The following is a 22,687-nucleotide window of genomic DNA, read 5'->3' on the forward strand; positions in this document are numbered from 1 at the left end:
AATCTGCCCTTGATCCTCAACCTGCACATTCTTTTATTGATCGGCAACCACCCGATCACGCGTTTTTGCATGTCGCCCATCACAATGAAAGCTGTTCCCAGCTGGTGTGTGTTACCGCAGCTCTGGTAGATGGTATGATTACCTCTAAACGTTCGCACCATTGCTCCTGTCCAGCACACCTCCTGCAGTGCTACGATGTTGAACTAGCGGTCCTTCAATGCATCGGAGAGTATGCTGGTGCTTCCTATGAAGTTGAGGGACTTACAGTTCCACGTACCGAGTTTCCAATCGTTAGTCCTTTTTCGTCGCATTGGTCTATGCCAATTGTTCCGGTCCTTATTATTCTGTTGACGTTCCTGTGCTTGTTAATTTTTATGGTTGGCTTGCAAGGCCTGACGCCAATCCCCTAGATTTCCCGAGGACCATTCCCCCTAAATGTTCGGAGGGCCATAGTGCGCAGTTTAGCTTAGAGTCCTTCTCTGGCACTTGGACTATGATCAGCCACCCCTGACATGGGGAACAGACGCTGTTGTGAGCCGCTCGTAACATGGAGTACAGACGCTCCACGTTTGCAGAAGCAAAAGCAAAAGTAAACCCCACTTCTTCCCTGTCAGCATACGACCAGAGTTCCCACCGGGGTTGATTATCCGATCTTCCCTTAGGTTACTCGCACTCCGGCCAGTACCGCGAGGAGGTAGGGATAGGAGTTGCTGGGCAACAGGCTAAGGACCACACAAAGGGATCTATTTTATTCCAGCAGGTACAAGAGTACTAATGGTACGCCATGCCCAACCATTTACCGTGCCAAAATGAATGATGAAACCTGTTCACAGTAAAAAAAACTATTTCGGACCTTATAAGTAGAAGCAATAACTTGATATGCTAGAGTACCACTGCATCGCTAAAATTAATTTTAGCGGCTTAGTGGTCAAACCAGAATGAGGAGGTCGCTTTTGAAGGTTTAATGGTAACGAACTATTTTCTTCAAAAGGTACCATCAGTGCACCAGTTTCCGCTCATGTTCCAGTAGTCCGCTCACATTGAAAAAATATAAGTTAAAACAACGTAAATTTGAAAACTTTAGCTGCTATACAATTCAAATCGACAAATAGAATTATACTGCGGACATTTTTTTGTATATTTACTCTATTTACCTTACTTTTTGAACTCGTGAGCGGGCTACTGGAACATGAGCGGATACTGGTACGTTGACGGTATATCTTTTTCTAAAGAGGATGTTTGCAAAACGGTGAAGAATAAGAATTCTATAAAAAAGCAACTAATTCATTTTTTATCAATAGAAATGGAGTAGAACGACATGCACTGTACAAAGGACAAGGGTATACCACAAAACATAAAAAAAACTGGTCGGAGAGGATCATTCCGAACAGAAACAGAAAAAATCAATATTAAGTTTTTTTGCAATCTGAGTACGAAAAAAAACTTATGTATTTAAAGTACCATAGAACTACAGAATACACTATATGAGGCGCATAATGCTAAACCATATTGGTGTTGAATGTTGATTCATGTATAATTAAATGCCACCCTTATTCAGCCTCAGCTTAAGGTGGAACAGCTTGGAATCAAACTTCAATAAATGCACCAACGGTTTCAAGGCACAAATCTCGCGCAAGAAGCATGAAATGGGAGTGTAATTTTTAAGTTAACTCTCTCTTTCCCATGGTAGCACAGGTGATCCACCGATTTTCAACGAACGCGGGCTAAGCCGAAATGGTACGAGTAGCTCAATAATAATTGGAATAAATTTATATGTTCATTTGTATTATCAAACATCAAAATAAGTGACCTAAGGGTCAAACTATTGAAAAACAATCAACTAACTATTGAAAAACAATCAATTTTTTTTTATTGTGGATTTGAATAATATAGCTTATTTGGAACAACTTTTGTTCAAGCACTTTTTTTAGAAACGCCATTTTGATAGTTAAATTGTCGAACAAAGCTGTGGGAAAGAAAGGGTTAAGTGTGCACTAGCAGAAAGTTTAGAATTGCAAGACCGACTTCGTACCTTCAAGATTGTGAAATCGTGATTAGGGGCTTAAGTTGGCCATTGTGACAGCCATGTTTGGATCCCCACATGTTCCACCTTCAGACTGAAGAAAGGCAGCCGATTATCTCGGTGAAACACAAAGTCAATCGTACCATTGCTCGCTATTAGACTCTTATTATAGACCCCCTAGGAATGGCACTTGTCGCATCAAACCATGACTAACAGTTTGGGGATGGGTCATCTTGGGTTATTCCTAGCCAATAGGGTCCTAAAACTTTGATAAAACTATGTTTTATTGAATAATACAGTCAACTCTCCCTAACTCGATATTGAAGGGACCATCGAGTTAGGGAGGTATCGAGATGCAGAACATATATTTTTCAAATTATGAAAGTTTTGTAAATTTCACAAAATACATTCGGAATAGGTATTGCAACGTGAAAAATAGTAAAATTTTGACACATTCATCAACTTTACACATTTTGAATAGTCAACAAGAATTTAAAGTTTTACAACCATGGAACAAGTTAAAACTTTTAATTTTACTACAAGCATAACCATAACATTCAAATTTATAAAATGTATTAACATTTGGAGAATATTTGAAACTTTTCATGATAATATCGAGTTAGAGAGGTAAACTTGCATGGGAAACTCAAACAGATCATATCGAGTTGGGGAACATCGAGTTAGAGAGGGATCAAACTATGGTAAATTGAAGGAACTGCGCCTTCCATCGAGTTAGGGGAAATATCGAGATACAGAATATCGAGTAAGGGAGAGTTAACTGTACGATAGAGTACGTTCTTGCTACTACTTTGGCAAATTTTCCCGTCCTTATAACGGCTTCGAACCTTGACACTTCTGATCCATGTTTGACGTTCACTTAGTCTACAGAAACGCCACATGTGTCCAACTTTTTAAGATTGGGGTTGTCTTTATCTGACATTTCGGAAGGAACACGGAAAATTTGAACCAAGAGGTGTAACAAAATCTCAAAAACCTGGAACAATTGTTTTTTGAACTTAAACCAAAGAAATTGAGTAAAATATGTGTTTCTGAGCGTTTGGTACTGAAATTTATTTAAATTGAGACAGGCCTTCAGGACCCAATTGAAACAACAGCCAAAATTCTGATGTAATCGGAGCCTCATCAATTTCGTTTGAGAAGGTTAACATTGATGACTAGTTACGTACCCGAATAGTTAGTTTAAAGTTGTAGGTATGTACTGAAGAGCCTTAAACGAAATAGGTAAGGTCTGTCCTATTATGAGATGTAACCAATTAAGTACTTATTACTGCGTACTGGCTGTAGCCGCACACCAGTCTCATCGTTGCTGGTAAACGCACAGTTGTTCTGCAAGACTGATCTTAGGTTCAAATCGCACTGATCAAGCATCTTTTCGTCGAGCCATCAACGAAAAGTCACAGTGCAGGTAACGCAGCTGAACCTGAACCACTGTGACGTAGCTCAGCAACTGCTGTACCAGTCAGTTGCTGAGTGGGGGACGGACATCGCCATCATATCGGACCCATACCGAGTACCCGCCGGCAACGGCAACTGGGTCGTGGATGGATCCGGAAAAATGGCGGCGATATGGACAACGGGTAAATACCCTGTCCAGCAGTTGGTGTCTACTACCTACGAGGGCTTCGTGATCGCCAAAGTAAACGGGGTCCTCTTCTGTAGCTGCTATGCGCCTCCGAGTTGGTCGACCGAGCGGTTCACGCAGATGCTGGACTGTATGACGACCGCGCTGACAGGGCGAAGGCCAGTTGTAATAGCGGGTGACTTCAATGCCTGGGCCGTGGAATGGGGAAGCCGTAACACGAACCAGCGAGGTCAAATCCTGCTAGAGGCACTGGCCGTGCTAGATGTCGATCTGGCTAATGTTGGTGCCAAAAGTACCTTCAGCCGTAACGGAGCGGAGTCGATTATCGACGTTACTTTTTGTAGTCCTGGCCTAACGAGTAGTTCGAACTGGAGGGTAGACGATGCCTACACTCACAGCGACCACCTGGCGGTTCGCTACAGTATCGACTACAACAACAGCAGGCAGCGGGCTGAGGAAGCGGCTAGGTCAAGGCCAAGCCCTCGTAGGTGGAAGACATCGTACTTCAATGATGAAGTACTTAGGGAGGCGCTCCGCCGTGAGCGTAACCTACTCGACCTAAGCGGGGACGAACTGGTAGCGGTGCTTACGCGTGCATGCGATGCGACCATGCCTAGAAAAGTCCACCCTAGGAATGGGAGACCACCGACATACTGGTGGACTCAAGCTATTGCGAACCTGCGCCGTGCCTGCCTACGGGCCAGGAGACGGATGCAGCGAGCACGTACCGAGCAGGAGCGTGAAGAACGACGGGCGGTGTTCACCGCTGCCAAAGTCGCGCTGAAGTCTGAGATAAGGGCAAGCAAAAAGGCCTGCTTCGAGGGACTCTGTCAGAGTGCCAACGCGAACCCGTGGGGTGATGCCTACAGGATCGTAATGGCGAAGACAAGAGGTGCAATTGCTCCTACGGAGCAATCTCCACAGATGCTGGAGTGGATCATCGAGGGGCTCTTCCCGCGCCACAACCCTAGCCCATGGCCTCCTTTTGTAGGACAGCCGGGGATTGGGGCTGGCGATGAGGATAGAGTAACTGATGAGGAACTTGTAGGGATTGCAAAATCCCTAAGCATGGGGAAGGCACCAGGTCCGGACGGAGTTCCAAACCTGGCCCTCAAAGTCGCAATCTTGGAGGCTCCCGGTATGTTCAGATCTGCTATGCAGATATGCCTGGACGAGGGAGTATTTCCAGATGCGTGGAAGAGGCAGAGCCTGGTACTATTGCCAAAGGCGGGGCAACCACCCGGTGACCCGTCGGCGTATAGACCAATATGCTTGATTGACACGGCGGGGAAGGTGCTCGAGAAGATCATCCTCAACAGACTGTCGAGGTACACCGAGGGTGTAAATGGTCTCTCAGGCAACCAGTTCGGCTTCCGGAAAGGGAGGTCCACTGTAGACGCTATTCTGACGGTTAAGAAAACCGCTGAGATAGCACTCCAGCGTAAGAGGAGGGGTATTCGCTACTGCGCAGTAGTGACTCTGGATGTAAGGAATGCATTTAATAGTGCCAGTTGGGCGGCTATTGCTGATGCGCTCCTGCGTCTGGGGATACCCGAGTACCTGTACAAGATTCTCGGAAGTTACTTCCAGAATCGGGTATTAGTCTATGACACAGATGTGGGTCGGAAGTGCTTTCACATAACCTCAGGAGTCCCGCAAGGTTCCATCCTGGGTCCGGTGTTTTGGAATGTCATGTACGACGAGGTGTTGAGATTAAAATTCCCGGCGGGTGTGGTCATCGTTGGCTTTGCCGACGATATTACGCTGGAGGTCTACGGTGAATCGATCGAAGAAGTGGAATTGACTGCAGCCCACTCGATCGCAATTGTGGAGGAGTGGATGAGCTCCAGGAAACTGGAATTGGCTCACCACAAAACTGAGGCTGTTGTTGTCAACAACCGAAAGTCGGTGCAGCAAGCGGTGATCAGTGTAGGCGACTGCACAATCACTTCGAAGCGCTCCGTCAAACACTTGGGGGTGATGATCGACGACAAGCTTACCTTCGGTAGCCATGTCGATTATGCCTGCAAGAGAGCCTCCACAGCTATTGTGGCACTGTCCCGGATGATGTCCAATAGCTCTGCGGTGTACGCCAGCAAGCGTAAGCTTCTGGCCAGTGTCGCCTCGTCCATACTGAGGTATGGTTGCCCGGCTTGGGGCACGGCTTTGAGTACCGATAGCTACCGTAGCAAGCTAGAGAGTACTAATAGGCTAATGTGCCTGAGGGTTGCGAGCGCGTACCGTACCGTGTCACACGATGCACTCTGTGTCATCACCGGTATGGTGCCTATTGGTATCCTTATCATGGAAGACATAGAGTGCTTCGAAATGCGCGGCACAAGAGGCATACGCAGGACTGCCAGACTGGCCTCCATGGTCAAATGGCAGCGTGCGTGGGACAGTTCCACCAAGGGAGTGTGGACTCACAGGTTGATTCCGAGGTTAGATATCTGGGTCAATAGGCGCCATGGGGAACTAACATTCCACCTAACACAGGTCCTTTCGGGTCATGGATGCTTTAGACAATATCTACACCGTTTCGGTCATGCGGGTTCTCCCGAATGTCCAGTTTGTGCAGGTTTAGAGGAAACGGCGGAACACGTTTTGTTCGTGTGCCCGCGTTTCCGCACAATGCGTGACCGCATGTTTGCCACATGCGGTCGGGACACGACTCCGGATAATTTGGTCCAGAGGATGTGTGCAGACGAGTTTGGCTGGAATGCCGTTTCATCGGCTATCACCCACATCGTCTCGGAACTCCAAAGGAGGTGGCGTGTGGACTCGAGGAGTGACTAGTGCAGACGCTAATCAACAGGTGGTCCAAGGGTCCGCAGTCGGCTACGTAGGTCATACCGGTGCCCTACGGTCGAAATCGACCCTTACAGCGATTAAGTGGCCGCGGGGAGAACATCCTGGTAGCGCTGCTGTCGTGGCGCCGGCCTACTGGGTTGGATACGAGCCTCTGGTTGTTCGGGGCAGGTGGAGGCCCCTTCGTCAGCAATCCCAGCTGGTGCTAGCTGATAGGGCCTGAGCCTTCAGTAGGTCAAATTGCGAAGCCCGCAGTATCAGTTCTTGATACCTGCGGTGCAGCTGGGCGCGGGCGTAGTGGTCGACCCTGCCCGCCTTCAGCGGACAATGGGAGGTGAGGACCACCCGGGAAGCTGGCAAAGCGCCAGCATGCTACCTTGGTGGACCCCCATGGCTACGCAGCTAACCTGGAGGATGCGATGTGCAATAGCCCCTCTCCGAAGCAATGCCTTCTTGGTGGTCCCGGAGAGACGAAGGGTTTGGCGGCAATGGAATTGGTTTAGTGGGTCGGGGGTGTAGTCCTGTTTACTGCTTGTACGTAGTAAATGGTCCCCAACCCCACACTCCCGGACCTCGGTTCGGAGTCTGTTGAGCAGATTATCCCCCCATTGCTTAGAAGGAAAAAAAAAAAAGCATCTTTTCGTAATGTGAATTTTCTTGACTTCCCTGGGCATAGAGTATCATCACACTTGCCACACGATGTACGAATGCGACAATGGCAACTTTGAAAAGGATAGCTCTAAGTTGATAACTGTGGAAGTGCTCATAAGAACACTAGGCTGAGAAGCAGGCTCTGTCCCAGTGAGAACGAAGTGCCAAGAAGAAGAAGCAGGCTCTGTCCTGGTTGGGACTTTAAGCCTTGGATATAGACACCAATTTAATTCTCTCTTCCATCGTTTCTGATTCTATTTCAGGCCCCGGACAACAATACGACCACCCCTGCGACTACCACTTCCAGCACCACCCCACCAACGACAACCACACCCAGTACCACTAGCACCACTCCCGCCACCACAACGAGCACCACGACTACCCCTTCGCCTACCCCAGACAATACTACCACGACCAGCACTACCACCCCCTCGCCTACGCCCACTCCCAACCCAACCCCAACGCCCTCGCCGGCTCCCACCCCGGTGCCGCACTGCAAGCGCTTCGACGGGTACTCGTTCGTCGGTGGAATGATCCTAGCGTACGGATCGCTCGCGATCTCCCTGGTCCTGTGGAAGTTCTACAAGGCCCGCACCGAACGGAACTATCACACGCTGTAAGGAGCGAGGGAGCAGAAGCAACAGCGAGAAGGAGTGGTGTTTCCATCTTTACTACTTTGATCAGACCAAAAAATGATATGTAACTTCTTTTTATCTATTCGTGCGATCAGGGATTGGGGCTGGACGATGCTCGTTGGTAGCAGATTGGAACGGGAGCGAACGAATCTTTTCTAATTATTATTTTTCTTTACGTTTAGTTATTTTTTCTTTATTGAATTAATTTACGGAATTTTTATTTCTTTCGAATATTTTTTTTACAAAATTTGCTCAATCAGAATAGGAGTAATCTCACTGGGAGACAGTAACTGATAGGAGGACAGTTGGAAAGGTTTTTTTTTGTAATCGAAAATAAAAAAAGAGAGGCAAATAACAACTTTACTTATAGTTTGTGTCGATGTGATATGCACTAATTTGCCATTCTTCTTCTGATCGCAGTAAGCACGCAAATCGAAGTTGGCACAGAAAGTTGTTCTCATCCGGTATGTTCCCATTGGCCGATTACTGAGATTCGTATATTTGCGGTCGTCTCGATTGTTCGGAAACGAATGATTTTTAGTAAAGAATCTGCATTTAAAAATGAAAATTATTTTGTGTCATAAATCAAATTGTGCTGTAAAGAGAGTTGTGGAAAGTATAGAAACATTTGAAAATATCTCAACCCATAAGAGAATCTCCTTAACTGTTTGCTTGAACATTGTTTTATCGAAGCTATTTTGAACTTTGTCGCATACAAGCAGAAGCAACGACACAGATGGATATGCTCTGTTTAAAAAACATATATTTAAATTGTCGGCACTGTTAAACACATCAAAACATGTGCTTTATATCCAAATTAAAAAGTTTGAATCGGGGAGGGCGTTACACTTGAAAGTCTGATGAATATCCTATCTTTTTGAAATGCGTGTGAACTGATTGAATGCAAGGATGAGTTAAAAAACAGGAACAAAAACGAACATATATAGGATTCAATATGAAGAAAAATGATGGAAAGTGCTCTTAATAAAAATACAAAAAACATGAATGTTTACCACAAAAAAAAAAATCGTTCAAATAGTTCACATTAACACGCTAGCAGGCAATCTTTTAAGTGTTCTGTAAAAAGTAGATGAAACAAAAAATCCAAACGTCCATCCTTGCTGAAATATCTTTAACAGCTAGAAGAACGACAACATTCACCAAGATCTCGTTTGTAGTTGTTTCCGCTAAATAGTAAACTTTAACAACAATTAGCAATTGATGTGAACCGAAATTCAAAAAGCAAATCGGTAACTGAACGTATCGGTTTTAGTGAGCTTGGTGCAATACAAGCACACACGTCCACAAGCAAACATTGACACACAAACAAACGCAATCATTCACACAGACATCCTGCTAAAACACACACATACACTACCACTACTAAGTATGCATTGCCTAATGGCAACTGTCCTGAAATGGTTCCTCGTACTTGTTTCAACTAAACGATTCAACATGCGACCGCTCCTTTTAAGATTGTCGGCGTTAGGTTAACATAAACTTCAGTGTACCCACACGGAACAGAAGACATATTTGTGAAAAATTGTAAAACATAATAATAGTTTAAAAGAATATCGGAATTTGGCGAGTATTGGTAGTTTCTAACTTAGTATACTCATCATTGGCAAGTTTTGAGTCGTTTTAGTTTAGATTTTCGGCCGTGGTAAGCGATGTAAAATTCTAGCAATCATGAGTGGGCACTGACTTTACTGTTTAAAACATACTTGTAAAATAATCTATTTCCTGTCTGAATTTAATTTCTAAGAAGATGCTTTTAAGATATAATTTCAAACAATTTCCCCTTAAATTTTGCGCAAGACATGCTAAAGGAAATATTACCTGCATTTCAGCATGATATATATGTTCTAGAATCTCTATAAACGTTGGATCAAAACTACTAAACGATACAAACCGTCTAAATAAGCTAAGAACAGTACTATACTCTCCTACTTAAAACAGCGCATTACAGAATACAAACCACACAATAAACAGTACAGAAATAAAACTGCAATTCCAACAGGCGTAAAACAAAACAATTGCAAACAATAGTGCTACTGCAACAGCGGTCAACCTGATGATCATGATTGATGATGAATAAAATTTCCTGGTATCTCTTGATAAAATTGTATTGTTTTCGTGTTTAGTAGAATTGAAAGAATATTCAAAATAGGGCTGATAACCAGGCATTGCAGAATTCGCTCTCAATTGATTTTGAAGCACGATCAAAGCAAGCGAAGAAAAATATCCTATCTGTTGCGGTCCGTGATCAGCAATGTATCCTTCAATGTATTGCAAGTTGTAACAAGTCTAGTAAATAGGATCAGCGAACGAGAGCCCCAAAGAGACAGCTATGATAAAATCTATTTTTCTCGCTTGTTTACCGTTGGGGATTGGTGTTTTACTTTACTGGCACGATGAGCAATCCCCGAACTTCCGATAGCAATAGTGTCCCCCAGGGTTGGAGCTTCTTTAGAGGGTTTTTATCATGCACTGCTATCTTCCCGATCTAATCGAAGTTGTAGCAGTATACGATAAACAGTCTCTCATAATGTGCTGCATATTATGCTAGTTACAGAGAGCGATACGTGAGAGTTTCTCTCAATTTTCTCAGGATTCAATCCCTGCTGATAACGAAACACTTTTCGATAATGTTTCTACCAGAAAGAATCTATTCACCTAAAAGTCACTAATTGTAACAAAAAGATAAAATAGTCATGGAAAATAGACAATAGACCATTTCCGTTGTCCAATTCGGAGCTTATGGAGAAGTTTGTTCAAACATAAATAGTCATGTCCTGGTAGGAGCTGCATGAGCATGATTGACCGCCCGCATTTGCTACTCCGTCATTGCAAGAACAGCTGTACTTACACAAGGAACCAACAGACGCTACTCAGGATCAGTTGCATCTTCAATGTGTAAGTACTGATGCCCTCATTATTATAACAAACAATACCGGCGCCGGCTGCGTCCGATTGCAGGTCAATTTGGGAATGGGAGAGAAATGTTGACGTGTAACTTGCTTTTTTAGAAGCCGAGGAGTCCTCTTCACTATCACAAGAAAACACTGGGATTTTGGATATTGGAAAAGATTCGTTTTGGTAAACGATAAAGATATAATTTAATATTACTACGGAAGCATTTACACGGATGATCGATATCGGAGTATGCAACAGATTTAACGGGCCAAAAACTACTCTATCTAGTCATGTCCTGGAAGAAGCTATCACAAAACTCTCTTAGAGAAAAATGTGCGCGCTGAATCGCGCTTTCACGAAAACTAATTTTCATGCCGTTCATCGTGCTGAAAAGATATGACCAAAAAACTGTTACTAGGTCCGAACTGGACCATGTTTCACTATCCTGACATTTTTTTTTAACCTGAAAGATACCAAATATATTTTCGGAATGTATTTTGTTTTTTTTTAGGTTCTCCTCCATACTAAATAACAAAGCTTCTGGCAGGAAATTGTTCCTAATAATGGCCGTCCATATTTTTAATTGTTCTACTGTAATATTCCTATCAAATCGCGCGCTTAGTATCATACAGGCGTAACTGCAGTGATCGATTTCTCTTCGTCGATTTTCTCTTTGAATCAGTACAAGACAGTTAATGGATTTTCGTAACATGATGAGTAGCATATTCTGAATCGAAAATTGAAGTCGAAAACAGTGAACCGGTCAAGGAACTAGCTAAAGATAGAATAGATAAAGAGAAATCGATCAATGCAGTTACGCCCTTATGATACTGAACGCGAGAAATGGTATACCGTACACCCCCGCTAATTTGAACGGTACCTCATGTAAACCATCGGGGTTCATTTTTAATTTGAACATCTAGTCACCCTAGAAACGTGTATCTGGTTAACTCTTTTGGTGTTTTGTTTTGATTCTGTGTTCCGTTCCACAGCGTTCCATTCCGCTTTACTCTGTTCCATGAGCTAAATGACGTTTGAACCATTTTTAATCTGAACGATGTGCAAATTAGCGGGGTACAAATTAAAAAGTGTTCAGAGTAAATGTGGTCAAACCAACGGGGGTACCCGGTAGTTCATTTTACGAGACGTTTTTAAACAGCTGATCGCTTATTTTATGTATGAAATTTTGACAGGAGGCGGTGTCGTAACGAGTGAAAGTAACAGCAATACAATCAGTATCGTTTCGTAAAATGGACTATAAGCTTTGAGCACAGACAAACAGACGTAACACTCACCAATGTCCATCGATCACTTTTTTAATGATCGATTCGAATATATGGTAGGTTAGCCCATCGGCCAAACAAGTGATTTTAGCATTAGGCGTACATGTTCTTGCGACTGTGATTTTGATCGTCGTTTGTTCGAAGCGTTACGTATGTTTGTCTGTTGTCTGAAGTTTGTTTGGAATCTTCAATCTTCCAGATTTCTAGTATTTTTTTCTCCAAATTTTTAAGTATGTTGCAAACTAGATTTTTTCATTATTGCTGCGAACCAGCTTTGTTTTATTTAAAAACATCAAGCTAAAAGATCGTTACGTTTTTGAATATATTAAATTCATTTTTCTTCTGAAAAGCGTAAATAGCAGGCTTCAACCTAAGTAGAAGTTGAGCAAAAATGGTCTGAGGTTTCAAGGTTTCATAGCTTGAATAATTAACTTCTCAAAGTCAACATTATCAATGGACCTGTGCACGAGTTCACAAATTTGACGTTTGAGCGGTGCCGAATTCACTACACTGAGAACAGCGTTGCGGTTGAAATTACTATATCAGAGGGTTAAATTAAATACACAACGCCACTTGATTTGTGCAGACTAAATTCGCATTTATTTAGAATATTTTGTGCATTCAATTTTACCATGACACCATTTGTATAGTAAAAATTACTATATCATGGTTAAAAACTTGCAGCAGACCAGAATCGAACCGAGGATCTGGCGATTGTCAAGCGCGAACGCTAGCCGCTCGGCTATCGACGCAGTTTGATTGAGAGAGAACAAAACGCAAATAAAAAGCGTTCATGATAGCTCAATCGTGGTTGGAATAGTAAATTTAAAAACACGTTCATGGTTCTCATTACTGCAATGCTTGTTTCAGTGTAGTTTCCATGGTCACCTAGATAACACGGCACCGCTCAAACGTCAGATAGTGAACTCGTGCATCGGTCCATTGCACACGATTCATTCCTATTTTAGGTATATATGATAAAAAAAATAAAATAAAATAAAATAATAAAGTCGAGTCTAGTACACGACGCTGAAGACGGCCTTACAGTTGAGGACGAAATACGCGTATCTGTCAAAGGATACAAACTCTAGTGGAATTAAATGGTATAGTACTAAATTCGGGTTTTTCATCTACTTAATTATCTTAAACTATTAATAACCGATTTTTTGAGTTTTTAAGCCTTTTTCATAGAAAATGCAATTGCAATGTTAAATTTTCATTGACAAAAAGTCGAAAATATGTTCATTCACTACAAATTTATTCTAACCTCAATTGTTTCCAACTGACACAATAGTTGGGTGTATCATAAAGCTCCTAAAAATAATTTGCAATCGTGCTTTTTCGTCGAGGTCGTAGACACCGTATTATCCCGTTAGAACGGGACGTTTGGTTAGTCAATCAATCGTCCCATGAAAGTATCATCAAATTGAGCCCGGCTTAGGCCTCTGTTCATAATACCTACTTTACCGATTCTCACCTAATTCGTTCGATCTCATGCTTTAGAAATGTGTGACGAGAGAAGGAAAATTCTCTCCCTTTTTCACACACGAACCCCACGAACAACATCATCATCAGCAAGTACGTTTGTAAACATAGAACGGGTCATACAAAAACCACGTAGTTGTCTGAAAGTCTGTCAAAAGGCTTAATAAGGGATCTTGCACAGGGGTGGTGGCCATGAAAAGTGTAATAACTATATGGCTTGTCAGATAATGCATATCTCGAGCTTAGTATCATACAGGCGTATCTGCAGTGATCGATGTCTCTTCGTCGGTTTTCTCTTTGCGGTAGTGCACGGAATTCAATCGATTTTCGTATTATTTATCGATGCAGTACGGCGAAGGAAAATAAGTACTTTCTACTGAATGAAAAATATCCGTGACAAACAGTCGTCCGGCTCAGTAATTAGCTAAAGAGAAACTCGATGAAGAGAAATCGATCACTGCAGTTACGCCCTTATGATACTGAACGCGAGATATATTGTTACCAATCTTTAAAGAAACATTTTGATTCTACGCACTTCACCCCAAATTGGACTATCACTAAAGTTGTACGAGTGCAAAAAAAAAGGGTGATATAGAGCGCTGCATATGACGAGCCTAACCTCACTTATTTGACAGCTGCTGGTCCTGTTGTTTACGTTTCGGACTTAGTCGTTTTTTTCCATCATTTTTTCATCTTCGCATTTCTATCACCAGCATGCTGATGGTGACGATTTTCCACGGTAGGAAGATAGAATAATACGATCCGTGGGTATCTGCAGTGGATTTGACCTCTCCTCGCAGCAAACTTTTACGAAATTAAGAATGATTCAAAAAAAGTACTAAGTCCAAACTGTAAACAACAGGACCAGTACCTGTCAAAAATGATGCGTGACGTCACAGTGCAGTGGAGTATTGTTGTCAGAGAGCGAAGAGCAAAACATCCCAAAAACCGAACCTCTGTGCGTTACCTCAAATTTGAGTAAGTGGCCAAGTACTGAAAGTTGAGTTTTTTGATCTGCCGGTTGAGTGAAAAGAACATAGCTAGTATGTATTTTTTCGCAAGGCTGCAAATGAAAACAACTTCTACCCCATTAACGCAAAAGTACTTGAGTAGGTACTTCATTTTCTCCGTGTAGATCAGGCCTGCCCAACCTTTTTGGCTCTTTTTCGACATAAATGGTTGGTGCGTTCGCAATAGTAAACCAACATGAACAAAATTAGTTTCAAATGAAAGCTTTGTAGTATATCTGTCTATTCCTTGGTGAAAATTTTAAATTTATATCAAACTCTTCGCTAGCGATGCAAGTAAGGGAAAAAATCAATCCGGCCCGCGGGCCGGATCATTTTTTGGACTTAATTGCCTCGGTAGCAAAGAGTTAGATATAAATTTAAAATTTTCAGCATGGATTAGACAGAAATAATACAAAGCTTTCATTTGAGACTAATTTTGTTCATATTGGTTTATTCTTGCGAACTCACCAACCATTTATGTCGAAAATGGGTCAAAAAGGTTGGGCAGGCCTGGTGTAGATCCTAGATATTTGTAAGATATGTTACGATAAGAATCACAAAACGACTAAACTAAATACCGTTCTGATTCAAATTCCGGACAGCTTCAAATTCCGGACACTCAACTTTGTATGAGAAAGGTTTCAATTGAAATGTTTCAAAATTTGCCGTTCAAAAGCTCACAATTTGGAGACTTGTTTTAAAGGGATTTTTACATAGCAATCCATGAAAATTTATAATGCGCAACTAGTTTTGACGTTTTTGTAACGGCTGGTAGTGTTTATTTAACAATTCAACTTTTACAAGTTTGCTGGGCCCAGATAGCCGTAGCGGTAAACGCGCAGCTATTCAGCAAGACCAAGCTGAGGGTCGTGGGTTCGAATCCCACCGGTCGAGGATCTTTTCGGGTTGGAAATTTTCTCGACTTCCCAGGGCATAGAGTATCTTCGTACCTGCCACACGATATACGCATGCAAAAATGGTCATTGGCAAAGTAAGCTCTCAGTTAATAACTGTGGAAGTGCTCATAAGAACACTAAGCTGAGAAGCAGGCTCTGTCCCAGAGGGAACGTAACGCCAGAAAGAAGAAGAAGAAGAAGTTTGCTTTTCACGAGCTGTCCGGGATTCGAATCGAAGCGTCCGGAATTAGAAGCAAAAGTAAGGTGGTGTCCGGAATAAGGATCATAAAGAGGACACACATTTCTATTTATTTAAATTTATTGGAGTTGTGGAATTCAAATCTTCACCTACCATTCAAGAGGTAAGTGTCCTGATAGCATAATAACGCTGAGATATCATAAAGATTGATTTAATTTATATGCTTTTAGATGGCTAACACTTCGAAGAGGCCTTAAGTGTCCGTAATATGAATCAAAACGGTAGTAAAATACACGATATTTTGTTTGCGTAAAACCGTGTCCCACACTAGTAGACAATCCCCTAATCTATGCGAGGGTGGAATGTCAAAGTGCGGAAAAACAGCAACAACATCAGGAAAATCTCAGTCGTGCGTGAGCAGCGGTAAAACACGCAGTGAACGGTGAGCAAAACAGATGCCAGACTGAGACGAGATGAATGAATGAAAGATTAATCGGCCATTTTCCCCATCAACAACAATCCTCCAGCATCAATCGGGGAAGTTTTCCGTGAAAAATTTGTAGAACTCGGAGTCGTTTGCGGAATTAAGTTGAATAAAAACATTCTGCTTGTGCAACTGATTGGGAGCAAGGACTGAAACGTAAATTGAAACCAAGATTATACAAGAAGTTAGTGGATTCATCAATAAGAGACAATGACAGCCGTCGACGAGAGAACGATTTATGCAAAACTGGAGGCAATGAAGGATATCCGGTAAGAAAGGAATCATATCAATATGATCACTGCAGGGATGGAGAGGGGTACTAGAAAAGATATCATTCACTTTTGTTCTTTCAGATCGAAAACCCTTCAGCTAGAGAAGGTCAAGCTGAAAATCATACGCGAGGTGGAAAACGGCGATGCGGAGGAAAAATGTCTCTCGGAATACCGCCGGGAACTGGAACTGCTGATGCAGGAGAAGATGAGTCACGTAGAGGAACTGCGCCAGATTCATGCCGACATCAATGCCGTAAGTTGCGATTGTGGCAGCGCCTCCATTAACACTCGTTACTTACGTCCGACCGACATCCTTCCGAATGCCTAGTGATGCATCCAGTCAGTCGACCTCACACGTTGAACTAGGAGAGCTCGTTTAGCATCGCAGCGCGCGCGTCATTTAGATTCAGAACACAGCGATGACTGAATTATGTTTTCTAATTAGATGGAATTTAGCATAGATTACAGTGATCATATGCGGGACATTTCCGGATTTGAACATACTGTCCCACATTATCAAGCGTCCCGATTTGTGCTCGTGTATTTACTGGGCTGGAAACAGGTATCTATTCAGTGGCGCGGGAAGTGGGTAGGACAGGTAGGACATGTACTACGCACGAAAACACCTGGGTAGGACAGTCAAAGGATTGTCCTACCCACGATTCGACAGCAGAAAGGTTGAAAAATAAATTAAACAATTTATCATTTGTTCAATATACATCCAGACACGATCAACGTCGTAAGACAAGATAAGGCATTTGATGGAGTTTCTGCGAGATGAAACATTTGTCAAGCATCTTCAGTTTCTCCTGAAAACTTTTGCGTTTGACCCTTCTTTGCAAAGAAAAACAAACTACAGAAATTGGCACAATATTTAGTGTTTATCCATTTGTTATCTACAAATAGATGAGGAAATAAGAACAACCTCTTTGGTTGTTTGCCAAGTAGTTTGGCCTATTTTTGTCAAATTTGTTTAATAAAGATATAAAAATAAAGGTTATTCATTTTTTTTTCATTCATTTACAAAAGTTGATCCAATGAGTAATCCCAAAGGCAGGACTGATATTAAGTTTCTTTTAAGAGATTTGGTCTCTATTTTAATGCTCAAAGAGTCTCTAAGTAGTCTCTAAGAAATCTCTATTTTCAATAGAAGGTCTCTAAACTATCTATTTTAACCAAAATGCTGTCTAAAGTCTCTTTTTACTTATTCTGCTTGCAATGAATCCTGATGCGAAATTGTACAAGCTCCAAGTAACCTTCGGAGACTATAACGTGTTCAACAGGCTCTTCAAGAATTTCGTCCCAGATTCCCCGAAGAAAAGCTTTAGGAATTATCATATTGATCCAGTATACTTTCAGGGTCTCCTACAGGGATCTCTCCAGAAATACTTCTAGCAATTTCTCAACCAATTCTCCCAAATTTTTTTCCAATGATTTTCCAAAGGATGCTTAGAAAAAATCCTTTAGATGTTGATCCAGGAAGTCCATGAGAACTCCAAAACTACTACCTCCAGTAATTTCCTCAAGTATTACTTTGACTACCAAAACTATCCTAGAATTTTTTAAGGATTTTTTTTCACTAATCCTTTAACCGAATCCTCCAGTTGTTACTCTAGGAGATCTTCAAAAGATTCGTACAGAATTTCTTTTTAGGAAATTCATAATGGTTTAGTGCAGAGTGTTAGAAAACAATAGCTCAAAGGATTTTTTTTATTTTTAAGAAACCCTGCAAGAGTTTCTTCGCCTGTTCATGTGGATTTCTTCAAGAATTCATTCACGTTTTCTCTCAGAAATCGAAAATTCTTTGAGGGGTTCTTCAAACGACCAGTTTTACCAAGCATTTATTGAATAGTTTGTCAATAAAATTCCATGTAACCTTCAAAATTTAATTCAAGTTTTTTTGTTCTAAATTTCCTTCAAATATTGCTTAAGAAATTTCTATAGAGCTGTTTTTCAAGAAATTTCTTAAGAAAATCCTAAGAAATACTACTCCGAGACTCGAGCGATTTTTAATCAGAGAGTTATTTCAGAGAACCTTGTTCAATAAGGGTGACTTAAACAAGTTTTGCAAGAGGTTTATCTAGGATTTCTTTAAAAATTCCTCACATATTTTTTTCAGAAAATTTACTAGTTATTTCCCAGAAGACATTCCTGGAAGAAAAAAAAACTTTCAAGATTTATGTTTAGTTTCCTGTTTCTTTCAAGAAAAGCAAAGAAATCTCTTTACTGAATGGGTCAAGTAATTTCCTACAGGGAGGTCCATTTGACATTTCTTCTAAACTGCGTGCTGCGATCAAAAAAATGAGATCATCTTAAAAATTTTTGGAAGCAATTTTTTCATGCATCTAGATAATCGGTTACTTTCCTTTTCAACAGCAAACCAGCATATAGGTACTTGAGAAAATCTCAAAGAATTCATTTTTTGTACAAATCTTAGATGTAATCTCTGAAGCAATTGCCGAAAGTAAACTTGAAGAAATCTCAAGTTGAAATCTGCCATAAATCCTGAAAATCAAATTTTACAGGAAATCCTTTAGAATCTCTGGGGAAGTTATTGATTGAATTAAAAGAAAACGTTTAGCCGAGAATATTGGAGGATGTGCCAGAAAAATCGATGGATGAATCACTGGATAAAATCGTGGGTGTATGAACTTCTTGAAAAATTCATCAAAGATTATTACAGAAATGATCTTTGGAAATCTTCCATTTCTGTAGTTCTCCTTGGGAAAATTTATGTTGAATTCTTGAGGTATCCTGAATAAAATTCTTAGAGAAATTTCCTATGAAAATTCGTAGAGAAATTCCATGGAAAACAATAAAAAAATAAAAAAAAATCGATGAAATTCCTAGAGAAAATCATTATAAAACAAATTTAGTAATACTTGTCGTAATGTCAAGAGGAATTTTCAAAAAAAAATCTTGGATCTTAGAAAAATGCCTGCTTTGATTCTATGAAGAATCAACGTCTTAAATCTTAGCTCTTTCTAGGTTTTGTTTTCCTGGTTCCTTCAATTTCCTATTTTTAAGGCACTCAGTCGCTACCAGCTTTGTTAAGACGAAAAGCATTCTAAGTCTTGTGGTAACGACTCGCATGAAAATGAGGGGGTTAGAAGCAATAAGGGGGGGTCAGGGACAAATACCTTGTTTTAAGAAAATCAATTTAAAAGTTTTTTCCGCAATTTTTCATTTTATACAAGTAGTATGGGAATCAGAAAAAAACAGTCGTCTAAGAATCATGATGTTTCTTTTCTGCTGAGCGAAAAAATCACCTGAAAATATCGTTACAACGAATCGTTCAGAATCAAAATGTCACTTACACGCTTTGCGTTTGAGCCTCTAAAATATATATACTTAAAATTTCCAGTCCAGGGCCAAAATTTTTCTTTGCTACACTGTGCACAAAATATTTGTCAATGTTTGTCCTACCCATAGTTTCGAACGTGGACGCGCCTCTGATTTAAATGCAAGTCTCTGAAGTCTCTATTTTAATCAAAATGGCCTTTTAAATCTTTTTTTTCTCTTATTCTGTTTGCAATTATTGATGCAGCCAAATTTGAGAGGTTCCAGAGAAACCTTCAGAGACAATTATATCACAATTTCAGGGTTCTTCAGGAAGTTTTCATGTTCCTCTAGGAAAAGCTTTAAGAATTTTGTTAATGATTTCCTTTGGAATACTTTTGGGGACTCCTCCTAGGATCTGTCCAGAAATTATAGTGGGATGCTTGAAGAAATTACTTCAGAATTTGCTTTAGAAAATCCTTGAGCACCCCAACATTTCTACCTACTAAATACTATCTTAGGATTTCCTCCAGATATTTCTGAATCCTTTTCTTCCTTAACTGCGCTGAATTACGGCACTTCATAGTTAAGGGTTCATTCACGTATTTCATAACGCCGAAAATGACCATTTTTGACACCCACCCACCCCCTCGTAACGCGTTTTGTATGAATATTCTAAAAATTTCTTATGAACCGTAACACCGTGAGGATACCCACCCACCCCCTTCAGCGTTATGAAATTTGTGAATAAGCCCTAATGAGAGCTTCAATTTTATGAAAACAAATTCATTTTCGTTATTTTCTGGATTTTTTTTCTAAATTATGTTTCATATTGGAACTAAACATGTATGATTACTTTACCACAGATGGAAACCGTCATCAAGCAAGCGGAGGAGAATCGAATCCGCTCGATCAATATGGCCAATCGATTCCACGAGGAGTACGTCCCGTTGAAAACAGAGGTGGACACGATGCGTCGTGAATACTTAGGCCTGGAACGGTTGCCCGAGCTGCATGAAGAAGAGGGATCGATAATCTCTCCAGAGTAGTAAACATTTCCATTGCTAGGGCAAGAACTATTCACGTAACCATTTCTATCCTTTCAGTCGCTTCCAAAACTACTACACTGGCAGTAAAGCGCTGACGGCACCAACGGCTGCTTTCGCTCGTCCGGCGCTTTCCGCACACCACCCATTGCCTCCGGATGGCCCCGTTACGGCTTTGCCTCCCTCGGCGCCTCCTGGTTTCCTAGCACCGCCTCCGGTGGCCATGCGCATCAATAAACCACCAGAGCTGCCCACCAATCGACTCCAACCGGCACCATCATCCATCGGAATCGGCCATCCCACGTTCAGGTCTGATTTCAATGTCAATCTGAGGTGATTTTTCGTTTCTGGTTTCATTTATTGAGTCACCGTTTTCCGTTTAACCATCTCCACTGCTCTTAAGTTGCTCTAACACTATTTATGATCCTTCCGTTGAGTATCTCCCCCAAGCGCCTCGGTCGACCCAACTCTGTTCCAAACAAAGCCTTGATCTGATGGCAGACTCATTATCAATCCACAGACAACAACCACCGCCGATGAAGTCGTGTCTTTCATGCCACCAGCAGATCCATCGTAATGCGCCGATTTGCCCACTGTGCAAGGCCAAAAGTCGTTCCCGGAATCCGAAGAAACCGAAGAAGAAGGAGCACTGAGCGGAGACAATCCCCGCGCCACGATCTTGCCAGTGAACAGAAGAACCGTTGCATTTCTATTTAATCACATTTTTTTTTCTCGTCAATACAGAACGGGTCGCATTCTGGCCAAAAGCGGTCCTCCGTTCTGGAACTGATTCCGTATGCAGACGGTTTTATGTAGGTACTTAACGAGTTTTTTTTTTAATTGAATGTTGATTTTAACATTTTTTTCACATGTGACATTATATTATATCCATGCCATTCAATGCATAACTAGTATTAGCTATATTATTTTAAATTATGAAGCACACTTTCTAGAGTTTAAGCATAAGAAACAAATATATAGTGGAGGACCGATATCCGTACATCTCATACAAATACGGAGTTTGATTAATTTTCCAGGTGTATGGATTTCGGTTCCGTACGGTAATCGACAATTTTAGCAAGTACACAATTGATTGGATGGTTAAATGGATGCCGTCTCCCGTGTAATAATTTTCAATAAACGATAATCAAGAATATTCTAGCCTATTAACAAATATGAAAAGAATTCTATGTTTTAACGCAGAAGTGGTACAAAAGAACATACACCTTACCTGTCTGGATATAGCAGCTTAGCATCATACCAATAGAGAGCCACCGGTAGTTGGCGTTGCACGTATCAGCCTTATTAGTTTAGCCGAAGAACTTTATCTGTCATAGCTCATTGCTTTTCACTGCCGGAATTCGTCCCAGATTATTCGCAAGGTAAATATCTGCTTCGTTGTCGGGCCGTTCGAACCAGTTTAGTATTCTTCGATGAATATCGGTCTTAGCCTGTTAAACAGGATACGCGGAGTAGTCGCCGAATTCAGCAAGGAAATCCATCTGTAATAAACGCACTCCACTGTGCTTTTCTTGTAGATTTGGCGAATTCCTTCGTTTTCCCATAGCTTCAAAATTCTTCAATGTATATTAGGTATTGGTAAAACTGATCTCTTCTGTTTTCTTGATCGGGATTCCGCTCTTTTTTAGTAGCTTTACAGTTCTTCTACTCGTTTGTTTTTTAATCTCTCTCATGGCCGGTAACTCAACATTTCCCTCTCGTCCATTGCACTGGCACTGACACAGTATTGCGCCGCACGCCGTTGATCGATGCATACAATTATCGCATATCATTCTTGTTCATGCCATCTTATATACTTACTACTTTCTGCAGTGGATTTACTTTTCTTCAGCTATAGATCGTTGTGTTATTTATGGAAATCGTAACGCTGGATACCCACGCTTCAGTTTCAGCTAAAACGAGTTGACAGTAAAGCCTGGAAAGGTCCTGAAACATCTGAGAAATGTCATCCTTCAACCAGCACGTGGTCTATTTGAGAACAGGCATTGCCACTCGAGTATCGCCAGCTGTATTTGCGGATATTCTTGCTCTTGATTGCCATTTCTCTAGAAGCAGCAGACGTCATAAGCAGCAGGC

The 22,687-nt window shown here is 41.4% G+C and overlaps 2 protein-coding genes across 5 annotated transcripts in view; both read left to right on the forward strand.

The window, feature by feature from the left end:
- Positions 1–9,843, forward strand: part of LOC23687678 (integumentary mucin C.1) — a 46,068-nt gene extending 36,225 nt beyond the window's left edge. For both annotated transcript variants that reach the window (XM_021856074.1, XM_011494774.2), the window contains exon 3: positions 7,349–9,843. In XM_021856074.1, the coding sequence (XP_021711766.1) occupies positions 7,349–7,705 (357 nt within the window). In that variant the 3' untranslated portion in view covers positions 7,706–9,843. The remainder of the gene's footprint in view (positions 1–7,348) is intronic.
- Positions 9,844–15,907: 6,064 nt separating this feature from the next.
- On the forward strand, positions 15,908–21,772 carry LOC5574176 (zinc finger C4H2 domain-containing protein). Of its 3 annotated transcripts, none has more exons than XM_001661182.2 (5): positions 15,908–16,262; positions 16,347–16,518; positions 20,411–20,589; positions 20,651–20,923; positions 21,111–21,772. In XM_001661182.2, exons 1-5 carry the CDS (start codon positions 16,204–16,206, stop codon positions 21,241–21,243), a joined length of 816 nt encoding a protein of 271 aa, XP_001661232.1. In that variant the 5' UTR covers positions 15,908–16,203; the 3' UTR covers positions 21,244–21,772. The 3 variants fall into 3 exon arrangements, with proteins under 3 accessions (XP_001661232.1, XP_021711763.1, XP_001661233.1); XM_021856071.1 differs by having other exon boundaries at positions 15,909–16,262; positions 20,411–20,592; positions 20,651–20,899; XM_001661183.2 differs by having other exon boundaries at positions 15,910–16,262; positions 20,411–20,592.
- Positions 21,773–22,687: the final 915 nt, after the last annotated feature.

This window comes from Aedes aegypti, unplaced genomic scaffold (assembly GCF_002204515.2).
Source record: "Aedes aegypti strain LVP_AGWG unplaced genomic scaffold, AaegL5.0 Primary Assembly AGWG_AaegL5_hic_scaff_1124_PBJ_arrow, whole genome shotgun sequence".
NCBI lineage: Eukaryota > Metazoa > Arthropoda > Insecta > Diptera > Culicidae > Aedes > Aedes aegypti.